Source organism: Camelus bactrianus, chromosome 13, assembly GCF_048773025.1.
Source record: "Camelus bactrianus isolate YW-2024 breed Bactrian camel chromosome 13, ASM4877302v1, whole genome shotgun sequence".
In the NCBI taxonomy this organism is placed as follows: domain Eukaryota; kingdom Metazoa; phylum Chordata; class Mammalia; order Artiodactyla; family Camelidae; genus Camelus; species Camelus bactrianus.
The window spans coordinates 55,562,741-55,575,042 of NC_133551.1; the positions used below are offsets into that span (position 1 = coordinate 55,562,741).

Here is a 12,302-nt window from a genome sequence, read left to right on the forward strand (position 1 = left end):
AAAACCTGCCTTCTTTTTGTTATATCAGGCCACTGGACCAGCCGTCCTGAAGCTGGGTGGCATTGTGCGATCACAAGGGGCTGGGAGAACGTAAACTACACCAACCCTTGTTCCCACCCGCGAGGGTCGGCGTGTGCAGTGGACTTTAGCTGGGCCCATTCAGTGTCTAAACTGCTGCGTAGGACCCAAGGGCCCAGGAACCTCGGGGTCGGCACTGTGATGCCAACACCAGCATCTCTGAAGACAAAGGACTTTCAAGCTCGAAAAGTATGTCCGTATCTCACCCGCTCCAAAAGTCAAGAGAGTAGAAGTTAACATGGCAGTGAGACACCATCCTCTCTTCATAAAACAAATCACTGTGAATTAGCTTTGTATGGTGAGCCCTGAGAGTGCATGGGTTTCCACTAAATAAATTGTGCAAATCCTTTCTCTCTCAGAGGTGGGGGTGCACACGGTGCTGGCCTTTGATTTGTTCCTGGCTTGTACTCGACTCCGAGCTTCTTAGTCACCTCGGAATCCCCTGATCGAGTTGATGCTTGGCCTATAGTCAGTGTGAAGGAAGGGTTTTTCACTACTTCAATGAATGAAAAGAACGAATACAAAGAGGAGTCCATCCACGAGCGGGTGGACGAATGATGAGTGTGAGTGAGCAAACACACAAATGCAAGGGTGGAGGAACATCAGCGAAGGGGTCGGTGGACCCACGAGTATGTGAACAGGGCATTTCTCTCCAGACCTGTGCAAGGACAACAAATCGTAGACATGGGACGGGTGCACTTTGATTTTCCCGCGCGCCACACTTCACTACAACTGCTCACCTCGAGAGGACGGGGTGGGCACTTGGGCTCTCTTGAGCGAACCGAGAAAAAAAAAAAAGCTTGGAAACAAAACTTCGGAAAGAAAAAGAGAGACTGTGCTAAACTCCTTTACTTTAGTCCCCATTTAAGATTCAGGGGCTAAGCCGGGTGCACCAGCGCAGAGAGGCTTTGTGTGGAGTAGATCTACCTTCTGCGTGGGACGCCCACTCCGTGAGACTCGCTGCTCTGTTGTAACGTAGGAAATGACACAGGGGCCCAAAGGACAGGGGAAGGGGCACAGAGACAGGATGAGATGATTTTCAGGGGATTTCCTTCTCTCTTTGCCCTCTCCAGGCTTTGCCAGGCCAGGCTGGGGCAGCAGGTTCCCAAGCACCTGGTCCCCACCCCATACACTGGCACACCATGCTGGAAAGGATCCAGGGAGGGGACAGAAGACTGGGGAATCTTTGACACTAGCACCTTTCCTGGAGGAACTGAGCACTACTTAAAAGGACTACTTTAAGCTCTTGGTTTGGACTACGGTTTAAACCGGAGAGGACATTTATTAGATTTTTTCTTCTTTCTACCCAGTGGGTGGCAGCTCTTCAGGGAGATTAAATTAAATAGGCCAACTAAAGAAATTACATTTTCCCTGCATAAATAAGTTCTGTGAGTAAAACATCCAAGGGTTTCACCCATTCCTTATTGTCTGGCCCTGAGTTCTCTCTGAGTCCCAGGACCAAGAAACTGCACCAAGACACTTTAGCTGGGAGAAGCTGAGACGGTTGGGTTGTCATTTAAATGACGTGGCCACATAATTTGTCATCCACAGCAGGACACTTGAGAGTGAAAGCAGGTGCAATTAAGAATTATGCTGGGACAAAAGACCTCAATTGGGATTGTCCCAAGTAATCCAGGACACATGTCATCTGACTGTAAAGGAAGTCACAGGAGGTGGGGGGATACAAGGACTGTATGCCATCATCCTCTCCTGGGAGCCCAAGTATTTCACAGGCCCAAACTAGCCAAGCAGCTCTGGAAGACACAGCACAGAGTGAACCGGAATTCAGACAAAGGAAAATGAGAAATATACGCACCCATGCATGTGTGTTTGCACGCGTGTGTACCAAGTATTTGGTCTGATGTGGCCACAGTGAAGAAATGAACTAACGCGTCCGAAGGCTCTTTGTGAATTAGGCTCCCTGGAAGCCACTGCCCCTCCGTGGATGGCCATGGGTGAGCCTGGCCCCAGACACACTCACTCACCTGACACTGTGGGAAGGTGGCGGGATTCGTGAGCACGGGCAGAGGTGGGTAGTTCAAGTTGAGCCAGAGCGGCTGGTTCAGGGTGGCTGAGGTCAAGCCGGTGGCAAAGCGTGGGGTGAACACGTTCCCTGTGTACTTGAGGTTGTTCTTGTCGGCCCCCGTCGCTGGTGGGTTAACTGTAAGTCACAGGAGAGGTAGAGTGTTTCCATGATTGAGGGAGGGAGAGGCCAGGATGCCCTCAGCACCATGACTGCCTCTGGGGTTAATGTTCTAGGAAGTCAGGTCTTTTAAGCTCCCAGAGGGGTCTTCAAATTTCAGGTGAATTTCCAACTCTAGGACCATATCTTTAGTTCACATCTCGCCGATTCGGAAGGGGTGAAAATCCCGGCACAGTTGGCATAGAAGGTCACTTTCCATCACTCACTAGTAAGGAGGAAGTTCAGCTCGAGAATACAGTAAACCTGATCACCTACGTACAAAACCACATTCTTTCAAGCACTTTAGGAGAATCCAGTTTGATACCAACAATTGTGATGCCATCGGAAGCCATTCTTACCAAATTATCAAAGCAGCCCCCGAGGGCATGTACCTGCAGCAGTGAGGAGGACCTTGCGCAGGCTGTTACATCTATGTTGGAATCATGTATAGTTTAAAAGATCATATAATTAGAATTCAGTGTGGTAGGACCCAAAATTGGTCTGAATGAGTGAGATTTGGTTTGAGTTGTTTCAGATTATGAAACCTGGATTCTCTCCTTCTACAGTACGCCCTGTGGGCTTACAGAGTCAGAGATGGGGCGTCAGTTTCCCCTTATTGGGCATATTTTTGGGAGGAAAAGGGTTTTGATTGAAACAGTTGTAGGAGTGCAAGGCAGAGAAAGCAAGGATGTGAATAATCTCAATGTAGAAACAATACTAAAGCATGGATTTTTCTTTTGCTTGGGCAACTTGAGGGGATAAAATATTCAAAATGACCACCAGTGATGTTCACGTGACCCCTGAGAGCCAGCTGTGTTTCTCTAGCAATTATATTCCCTGCAGAGGACATAGGAAGAAAGTCACTTCCCCCATTTTACAGGTTTAAAACCTGACACACAGGGAAAGGCAGTGACTTGCTCGTGGGTGAGACAGCCATCTGATGGCAGAGCTGGTCCCGGGCCTATGACAGTTTCTGAAATCCCTTCAGGCTCTCCCTGGGCAGGGTCAGCTTACGTTTCAGCTCCAGCCCGTCCACCTCCACTTTGCTGCGAAGCCTCAGCTGCCCGCTCGGGTTCTTGGTGTCCCCAAGGAACTCATACAGCAGGTTCTTCTCAGCCGGCCATGCGGGCTTCTTGGTCGGCAGGGCCACAGACATGGAGCCCACGGGGTCACTGCAACCCTCCTCACCAAAGGGGTCCTTCTGGCTCTGGGTCCACTGACTAAGCAAGAGGCTCTCCCGAGCCTTGGTCAGCTCCTTGGTGCCAGGATTCCATTCTACAGCATGAGGGAAACTGAGTCAGTGACTTGGGAGGGCCAAGAGCTGGGTGTGGGGAGCATCTTCTTTTGGACTAAGGGATGGACCCTCCACAGCACACCTGAGGCTCAGATCACTCTGGGGTCTCCCTCCCAGCCAAGTTCAATCCAAGTCCAATCCCTGTAGCCTTCATGACCAAGGCCCATTCTGGTCTTCCTCTCTCATGCACTTGTACATCCGTCTATACATCCATTTTTACCTTCCTTCCATCCACCCATTCATCCTTCCTTCCTTCCAGTTACCCTTCTTTTCTTGTCTTCCCTTCTTTCTTTTCTTCCTTCCACCATCCCTTCCCCAACTTACCCCTTTCTTCCCTCCTTTCCTTCCCTCCTACCTTTTTTCCTCCCTCCCTCCCTCTTTTTTTCCTCCCTTTCTTCCTTCCAACCCTCCATAGGTTGGTGTACCAAGGTTCGAAGTACAAAGCTGACTTGGACACAGCTCTAGACTTTGGGGAGCACCTGGTTTAGTGGGGGGAAACACGTTCCTAAAGAACACACAGTCTGAGCTGCAGTCTGGTCCCTCGTCATGGATTCTACCCCTGCTTTGATGCTCAGCACACTCGTCAGCGCCAGGCCCTGACCTGAGTCCTGGGGACACTGCGATGAGTCAGAGCCAGACTTGGCCCTGCAGGAGCTCACAACAAGGAGGGAGAGACAGACAGACCCAGAAATAGCTCCGGGACAAGGCAGATGGGGACCGGGAGGTGACAGAGGGACACAGCGGGAGAAAAGGGTGGCTGAGACAGCTCCTGTCTGAGAAGGTCAGAGGGCTTCCAGCAGGAAGTGGGCCTTCAGCAAGGCCTTACACCAGGGCTCTGGGTGACTATGGGCAAAGACACAGAGGCATCAGAGAGACACAGAGTGTCACTGGATGTGGTCAGCACCTTGCTCAGGTCTCTCTCCACATCAACCTGGTGTTCCCCCAGTGTGAGGACACTGTCTGGATCATCATGGGACCCTCCACAGCAGGGGTCTTCACCCCTATTTCCTTCTGAGCAATAGAATTCTTTCTTCTGACAAAAGTAAGTATGGAGTAGGGAAAATATATATGTGCATTTATATGTAATATAAATATTACATATAAATGCAAGTATATAATATATATACACATATAAACTTTTTCAGGCTTTGCTTGGTGGAAGCAGGGAAGAGGGCCTTGCTCTCCCAGCATCTTCTCACCTTCCCCAGCCTGGAGATCCTGATCTCCATGGAGCTTGGCTGGAAAACGGCACTGGACACACAACCAGCCCCTCGGATCATACTGATAGTGGCTGCATCAGAGGACCTGTGCCCAGTGTTCCCTGTTGGAAGTGGATCTCATCCCACCAGCTCTTGGCCCCACTAGCCCAGTGGCCTTGGGGCTGAGAATGCAGGACTGGGCCAGCCCTCGAGTGCCATCCCAGCAAAGGAAAGAGCTGCTGTAGTCTGAGCCAATTTAGGAGAAAATAACATTTTTTGCAAAACACGTCCCTGGAGTCTCTTCCAAGAGTTCCTCTGGTTGCCGAGTATAGCCCCCGGCCACTGTGCTGAAATGACAATACCCACTAATAATAGCCATCTCCCCAGAGGCCCACACACCTGCAGTCACACACACACACCCCTCCAGTCACCTGAAACATGCTTGCCGCTCACTCTTCTAACGTCTGTGTACACACACACACCACGCACACATATACCCCCCCCACACACACTCCTGCCTGTCATTCCTTTGGCTCACTCACACATAATTCCACCCACAGAACGGACACACACAAACACATACACGTGGTCACACTCAGACACACTCACACTACGTGTTCTCTAACAAACACACAAACCCCCGCAAAGCTCCCCTTGGCACACCTTTGCCCATACACTTTTTCATACAGACAGACGGAAATGGTGGCAGGGTGAGTGGGACAGGACTGCCTCCAACCCAGCAGCCCCATCTGACAGAGAGACATCCAGGCCTCCCTCCTGGAGGAGAAGGTGAGAGGGACGTCCCTTCCCCCAGACAGGGCTCAACCCTCTCACACATACAGCCCATCATCCTCAGGGTCCTCGGTTTCCTAGAGGCCAGCCTGAGACCCAGAGTCCAGCTTTCTGTCCACAGCTCGGGGGCCTTGGCTTTCCTACAAGGCTCAGAGCACAGAACGTTCTCTAGGTGAGCACGCTCCTATTTCTCAGGAAGATGGGTTTGGACTCTCCCAACACAGGTGTCTCTCGGTTACCCGTCCATGCTCACAGCCTGGGGGGATTTTTCTTTTGGGCTCCTCCAAGTGACTGCTGTCGGCAGCCAAATGCCACTGCCATCAGTCTGCCTTCTCAGAACCGTCCATTCCGAGTAGGTGGATCAGAACAGGCACAAGATGCAGAATCCTGGGAGTGGAGTGGGGGAAGCTTGGAAGGTGGCTGGATTCCCTGGGGAGGATGTGGACTCCTCAACACAGGGGTGGGAAAGCACTTCCCAAAACCCTGGAATCCCTGGGAACAAATCCCAGGGTCAACAGTCTCAACTACACTTGTTACGCATTCACTGCCGGCCCCAGAGAGAGGAGACCAGGCCTTGTGGCCAGAACAGGTACCACCATCAGAAGCCAGTCAAATTTCTCTCCTGTCCAGTTTAAAGTCCCCACGTTGCAGTGTCCCCCTGGACTCAGCGGGGGCAAATGCTTCCTTCAATGTACTCTGGGTGCCAGTGGATTCAAATACTGTGTTCAGCTACCAAAGGTGCCTACCCCTCTTCCCAAAGAACACTGGATTCAGGGCTAGCATCGTATCTGCCTATGCGACCTGTGCCCTGGACACGGGCATCCAGCAGAGGAGGCCTATGGGGCTGAAAACAGCCTGCGCCTGGGGACCACGCTCACCAGCAAGGCCACCTCATTCTACTCTGCGCATGTGCCGGATGCAGCCCAACCTGCTTTCCAGTAAGTTTCTCTCCCTGCAGGCCCACTCCCTAGCCCCGCTCCCAGCCCCACTCACCCATCAGGCGGTGCTCCTCCACAGCAGGGTCAGCCTCGGGCTTGGAGCAGATCTTGGCAAACACTGGGAGCTGCTTCTTCGGAGCAGGGAGTTCTAGGAGCTTGTCGAGTTTGGCGGAAGGCGCGGGAGGAGGCGGGGGAGGCAGCAGCAGGAGCGGGCCCAGCCCCCCGGGCTCCCTGGGTCCGGGGCCACTGAACATGCTGTTCTGCAGGAAGTCCTTGATGACCCTAGTCTCTTCCAACACCATCTCGTCGGGGACCTTAGGCATTTCGGTGGACTTCAGCGGGAACTGGGCCAGGAGCTGGCCGATCTCCATGTTGGAGGCTCCCAGGCTGCAGCCCCTGTCCTCTGCCCCTTTGGCACTCTTGACCTTGGCAGCCCGCAGGATGCTCGTGACCTTAGGCATGGCAGAGTCACAGTCCTGCCGGCTGCCAATAACAGATACGGCCACCTTCGGTTCCAGAAGCTTGTCGCCGGCCATCACAGAGGCTCCTGAGCGCTCACTGCTGCCCGCCATCAGAGACGGCACAAGAAGGCGGGGAGCCGGCAGTCTGGGCCCCTCAGGAGAGCTGCCAAGTTCCTCTAGCTCCCCTGAGCCCTCTGTGACCAGGATGAGGTGCTCTTTGGTGAGGCTCAAGAACTCCTGCTCCACCAACAAGGAGATCTCATCTTTGCTGCTGGTGAGCTCCAGAGCCCTGTGAACAGGTCAGAAAGATGGACAGCTGCAGTGCCAGCTCTCGGAGGGTGGCTCTGCTGCGGGGCGCAGGCCCCGGGGGGGGGAAGCGGGTGGAGAAGTCATTTCCAGGTGTGAGAAACCTATTGCCTCTTAAGAGAGAAAACGGACCAGAGTGGCCTCCACGAGTTCCCACATCACACCTGTGGGCACAGTACCACGAGTGAGGCTCTGGGATTCGGGACACCTGAGTCCTCTCCCGGTACTAAACTTGCTGAGACAGCCGAGCCTGGATTTCAGCCCGTCTCTCCCCGTTCAGCCGTGCCCAGGACTTGAAGCAGTAAAAACCAGCAGCTAAGCGGTCAAGACTGAGCCCACAGCTCTGAGCGTGGTGTCCGGAGGGCTGGGGCTGAGTCCTGGAGCCCCCAGACACACTGCAGGGTGGCAGGGTGAGAGCAGGGGCTGCGGGGCAAACAGCGGAGCTCACACCCCGGCTCTGTCACTTCCCAGCTATGTGACCCTGGACACATTGCTCCGCATCTTGTCACCACTGTCTCCTGGCTAACAGGGGTATCGCAGAGACGCTTCAGACCGTGTATGGCACAGAATAAGGGTAATACAAGTGTCAGCTAGTGTGTCTACACGTCTGCCAGCTTGGCAGGGCCCCTGGATCTTGAATTCCGCACAGTGGCTCTGTGGATGCCCACGTTCACCTTGGCTGGCTTGGCCCTCTGACCAGATAGATCACGGCCTCCAGACCAGGCCCCACCTCCTGGGAGCACCAGCAATTGCTCGATCCCTGTACCAGTTCACAAGCATCTCCCTGCATGTGAACACTGGCCTCCACCTGCACCTCAGCCCTGGGGCCTCCAGCTGGACCCTTGCTGGCTGGCATCAGCCTGATGGGGCCTGATGGTCCCATGGACTCTAGGCTGCTGAGTGCTGGCTCTCTCCAATGCAGAAGAGGGTGGCAATCCTGCTGGCCTGGCTTGTGGCCCAGCCTGCCCCACCAGCACCCTGGCACTCCAGGAGGACCATGGCCACCCAGCTTAGAGCCATCTGCTGTCCCTGCTGAGTGGGATCCCCATCCAGTGTAAGATGGATGAGGTGGTCTATGCAGAGCATTCTGGAAACTGCTCGGCACTCTACCCCTGGGAAAAGGTGGTGAAAATGGTGAAAAAGAGGCAAGGGAAAAACTAAAGCGCCCCATGAGTGGAGTTTTGGGGAGGCTGAGAGCACATTCCTCCTCTGACAACCCATTCTGCGGGTGCAGTGAGACCTGAAATGACTACGGAATGTTCCCAGCAGGGATGCACCTTCCTGCTAATGCTCTGTATGAGCACACGCGCACACACACACGCATACACACACACGTGCAGCGCAGGCACACGATGACTCAGTCACCACACATAGAACCAGGGAACAGTATTTGACAACCAATCAGAATGGGAGCAGGTTGTAGTCCCAGAGGCTTCCTATGTGCTGGGCATTAACCCCTTAGTTACTGGGTCCTGATGACAACCAAGGGGGTCCTGGAAAAGGTACTGGGTGGCCAGGGCACTTGGGGAGCACAGGGAAGAGTTAAAAACTTGGGAGCTTGTTGCTATTCTAACAAGTGAGGCAGCACACCTCGTGAACACCAGCCCCACAGGTAGCCTCATCAGGTCTGGAGGCAGAGAGTGGAGACAGGAAAAGTAGCCTCCAGCCAAACAGACTGAGATCACTATCCAGCACCACTGCTTCTGTCATGTCAGGTCCTAGAACCCTGGGGATCCCCTGTGACAGGGGATGACACCTGTGACATGAGCAGGACACTAAATGCACCCACCCCCTGGGTGGTAACCCATGTGTGGGCTCAGCACTGATGCACACACAGGAAACACTGGGCACACGGCAGCTGTGAGTGGCAGCTAGCGTGGGCGGGCCCTGGAAGCTCCCAGAGGCCATCAGGCCAAGGCCACCACTCTGCTCTCTCACTTTCCCCCTGCTCTTCCTCCTATTCCCATCCTTTCCTCCTTCCCATGTCTAGACTTGGTCCATAAATTGACCCCACTTTTACTGCTGGGTCCCTGGGAACACTTGGAAGAAAGAGGCTGCCAATCCACAGCCCCGAGTTGTAGACCCCATCTTCCTCTTCATCATTCCTCAGAGGGAACAGGGGAGACTCGAGTCACAGAAACCCGGCATTTGAAGAACCGGTTTTTGCCCATCCCGCCCAAAAAAACCTGCAAAGCAAGCCATATACCAACAGATTTTCTGAATTAGAAAGACCACAATTATGTTAACTTTTAAAAATTGGGATAATGGTATTGTGGTTCCACTTAAACAACAACAAAAAGAGTCCTTATCTCTTAGAGATACATGCTAAAGTATTTACAGATAACATGATGTCTGGGATTGGCTTTAAACTTAATCCAGCAAGTGGGGAGGGGATGAGGGGATAAAACAAATTGGCCTTATGTTGGTCATCATTAAGGCTGGGCGATGGGTACTTGGGTTCATGATCTAGTATTTGCTCTATTTTTGTCTGTGTTTGGTTTCTTTTTTTTTCCTAGAATAAAAATGTTCTACAATAGATGTATACACAGAAGTCTCACCACTGACTGCTTTAAAGTACTGGTTCCAAGGGGAAATCAAAGCAGCTTCTAAAAGACCCACAGGTCCTGAGGTCCCTGTACCAAAAACCACCCCACAGGTGGTCCCTTCTCCGCACTGAGAGGACACTCCTACCCCTCCCCAACCCAAGAGCCAGGCTGGCGGAGAGGATCCCGCAGAGGCTGCGTGCAAATCCCTGCTCGTATTCCCTGGTCATTCTCCTCTGGACACGTTACAAGGGTCAACGGGCCTCTTAGGAAGCTGGCATTCCCAGAAAAGGCAGTGCCAATCTGGCCGTGGGTCCTTCGTGTGCCCCTGAAAGGCTGGCCCCGAGCACCCGGCTCTCCCCGGGACAGCCTCTACAGACTCCTATTCCCTTTCCATCTGCCATGAATCCACTACAGGCCAGAGAAAGGCTGGCCTCACTTGTACGCTTGCCTTTAATCCTCTCCACACCCTTGGGCAATGGACAGTATCCTCCTCACTTTACAGATGGGAAACGTGAGCCTGAAAGAGGCGAAGGACTTTGTCACCTTGTCACTGAGAAAGTGAAGAGGCTGGTGTAGGGGTGCTGCTGGGTCTGGCTGACCTCACTACCCCCTCCCACCCCACCCGGCTTCCTTTCCAGGGCTGGTTCCCTGCTCCATGGCTGGGCTTTGTTCCCCAATCTGAATGCAGTGAGGGGTATTGCCAGGCTCATCCCATCACTCCTGCCTGTGGAGGACCATCACCACGAGTCCTGAGCCTGTCATCCATGGCATTAGCTGTCCCTGACAGCTCTGTGTCACCTGCCTGTCTGATGGGCAAGTCTTTGGAGTCTCCTGCCAGTTTACAGATAGAAATGTTGAAGGGGAGAGTCCAGGGCTGAGCCTTAGGGACCTTGCTAGAAACCCTCCCCCGAGTCTGACAGTAATCCTGGGTCAACACTTTGGGGGAATAAATCAGTCCAGTCACTATCATCCTCTCTCCACTTGTCCAAGACAGCCTTTATTAAATACCTCGCTGCCATCAAGATTCAGCACACAGCTGCAAGTCCCTGAGCAAGGGTCTGCCCTACCTGCCCTCTCCACCCTCCGAGAAAACATGATTTATTTGCTCTTTTGTTTGTTCTTGTTTTAGAAAACTGTATGCCCACAGAGCTAGGACATTCTCAGAACTTAGATCAAATCATCCACCTACTTAAACCCTTATGTGGAATCTCACTACAGATAGGATAAAAATTCAAACTCTTTTCTGATCCTCAGGGTGCCACACAAAGTGGCCCCATCTCTCCCTCTTGCTTTGACTCCTCTTCTTCCAGCCACTCTGATCTTATAACTATTCTTTGATATGTCAAGTTCATTCCATCCCCAGGACCTTTGCACCTCCTGTGGATGCTAGCTTATCCCTTGACTGGCTCTTATTCCATCAATCTCAGCTCCATCAATCTGTTTACTTTCTTCCTAATATTTATCACCATCATATAGTATTTTTATGCCTTTACTCCCTACAACAATACATCCCGCCTGAGGGTTGGGACTGTGTCTTGTTCACCAAAGAGGCCGCAGGACCTTGAGCAGTGCTGGGCACATAACACTGGGCTCGGTAAGTATTTATCGAATAAATGAATGGACTGGCTCACGAGCTTGTCTTCACCCTTGTCCATTTCTTGGAACTCTGGAAATCAAGTGTTGTGTTGCTAAAGACGGCCCAATTCCTTCAATGGCTACAACCGGCAACGAAAATGGTTTTGATTCCATTTTCTGGCCTCTCATTTCATGCCCCACGTGGGGCCTGGCATCCCTGTGAACTGACCAGATGATACTGACCAGCTGCTTGGCCTGATTCTAAGAACTCCCAACCCCTGTAAGGCAGCCCCACGGCAGACCCCACACAGCTCTCAGCGAACACCTTGGGACTCACAGAAAGATTTTCCACCCTCCCCGTAACTTTGCTGGGTTCAACAGCAAGCCTGCCCCACCTGCATTTCCCGGAATCCATCTTTTCTCCTCTCTTCCTAAGAAGTTTTTTCGATGCTGGCACCTGTCCCGTGCTATTTGCTTTCTTCTTTGAGTTGGTAAGAACCATAAAATCTGCTACAGACTCTCTCACAGGGAATCATTTGGGGAGATTAACCCAGCTCCGGGCCATTGACAAAGGAAGACAGTCAGAATCAGTGCCATGGCTCCAGCTATCACCACCACCTCTGCTGTGCCCACCTCCAGAACAGTAGGTGTCTGATGGCGACTCTGTACGTGGGTGGAGTGCATCATTTCTGTATTTGCAGCATAAAGAGTCATATAAAAATGAAGGCGATTGACTGGCTGGCACCCCTTCCCAGAATAATGACTAAGCAAGCATGCTGTTAGCTCCCGACAGCAGCTCTGTGTACATGATAACACAGAGCAAAGATGAAAACTGCTATTCATTGGAGCCAAACAACAGAAAAATGCAAGCAGGAAATTGTTAGTGCTGGAAGAGAACACCAAAACAAATATTTTCTTCCCACTATGGCAT

At 52.4% G+C, this 12,302-nt stretch overlaps 1 protein-coding gene across 1 annotated transcript in view; it reads right to left on the bottom strand.

The window, feature by feature from the left end:
- The window catches only part of C13H1orf94 (chromosome 13 C1orf94 homolog), a 35,917-nt gene that overhangs the window by 11,225 nt on the left and 12,390 nt on the right, over positions 1–12,302 (bottom strand). The window contains exons 2-4 of the mRNA XM_074377815.1: positions 6,539–7,233; positions 3,275–3,535; positions 2,064–2,239 (exon numbers count right to left, since the gene is read on the bottom strand). Of these exons, the coding sequence (XP_074233916.1) occupies positions 2,064–2,239; positions 3,275–3,535; positions 6,539–7,233 (1,132 nt within the window). The remainder of the gene's footprint in view (positions 1–2,063; positions 2,240–3,274; positions 3,536–6,538; positions 7,234–12,302) is intronic.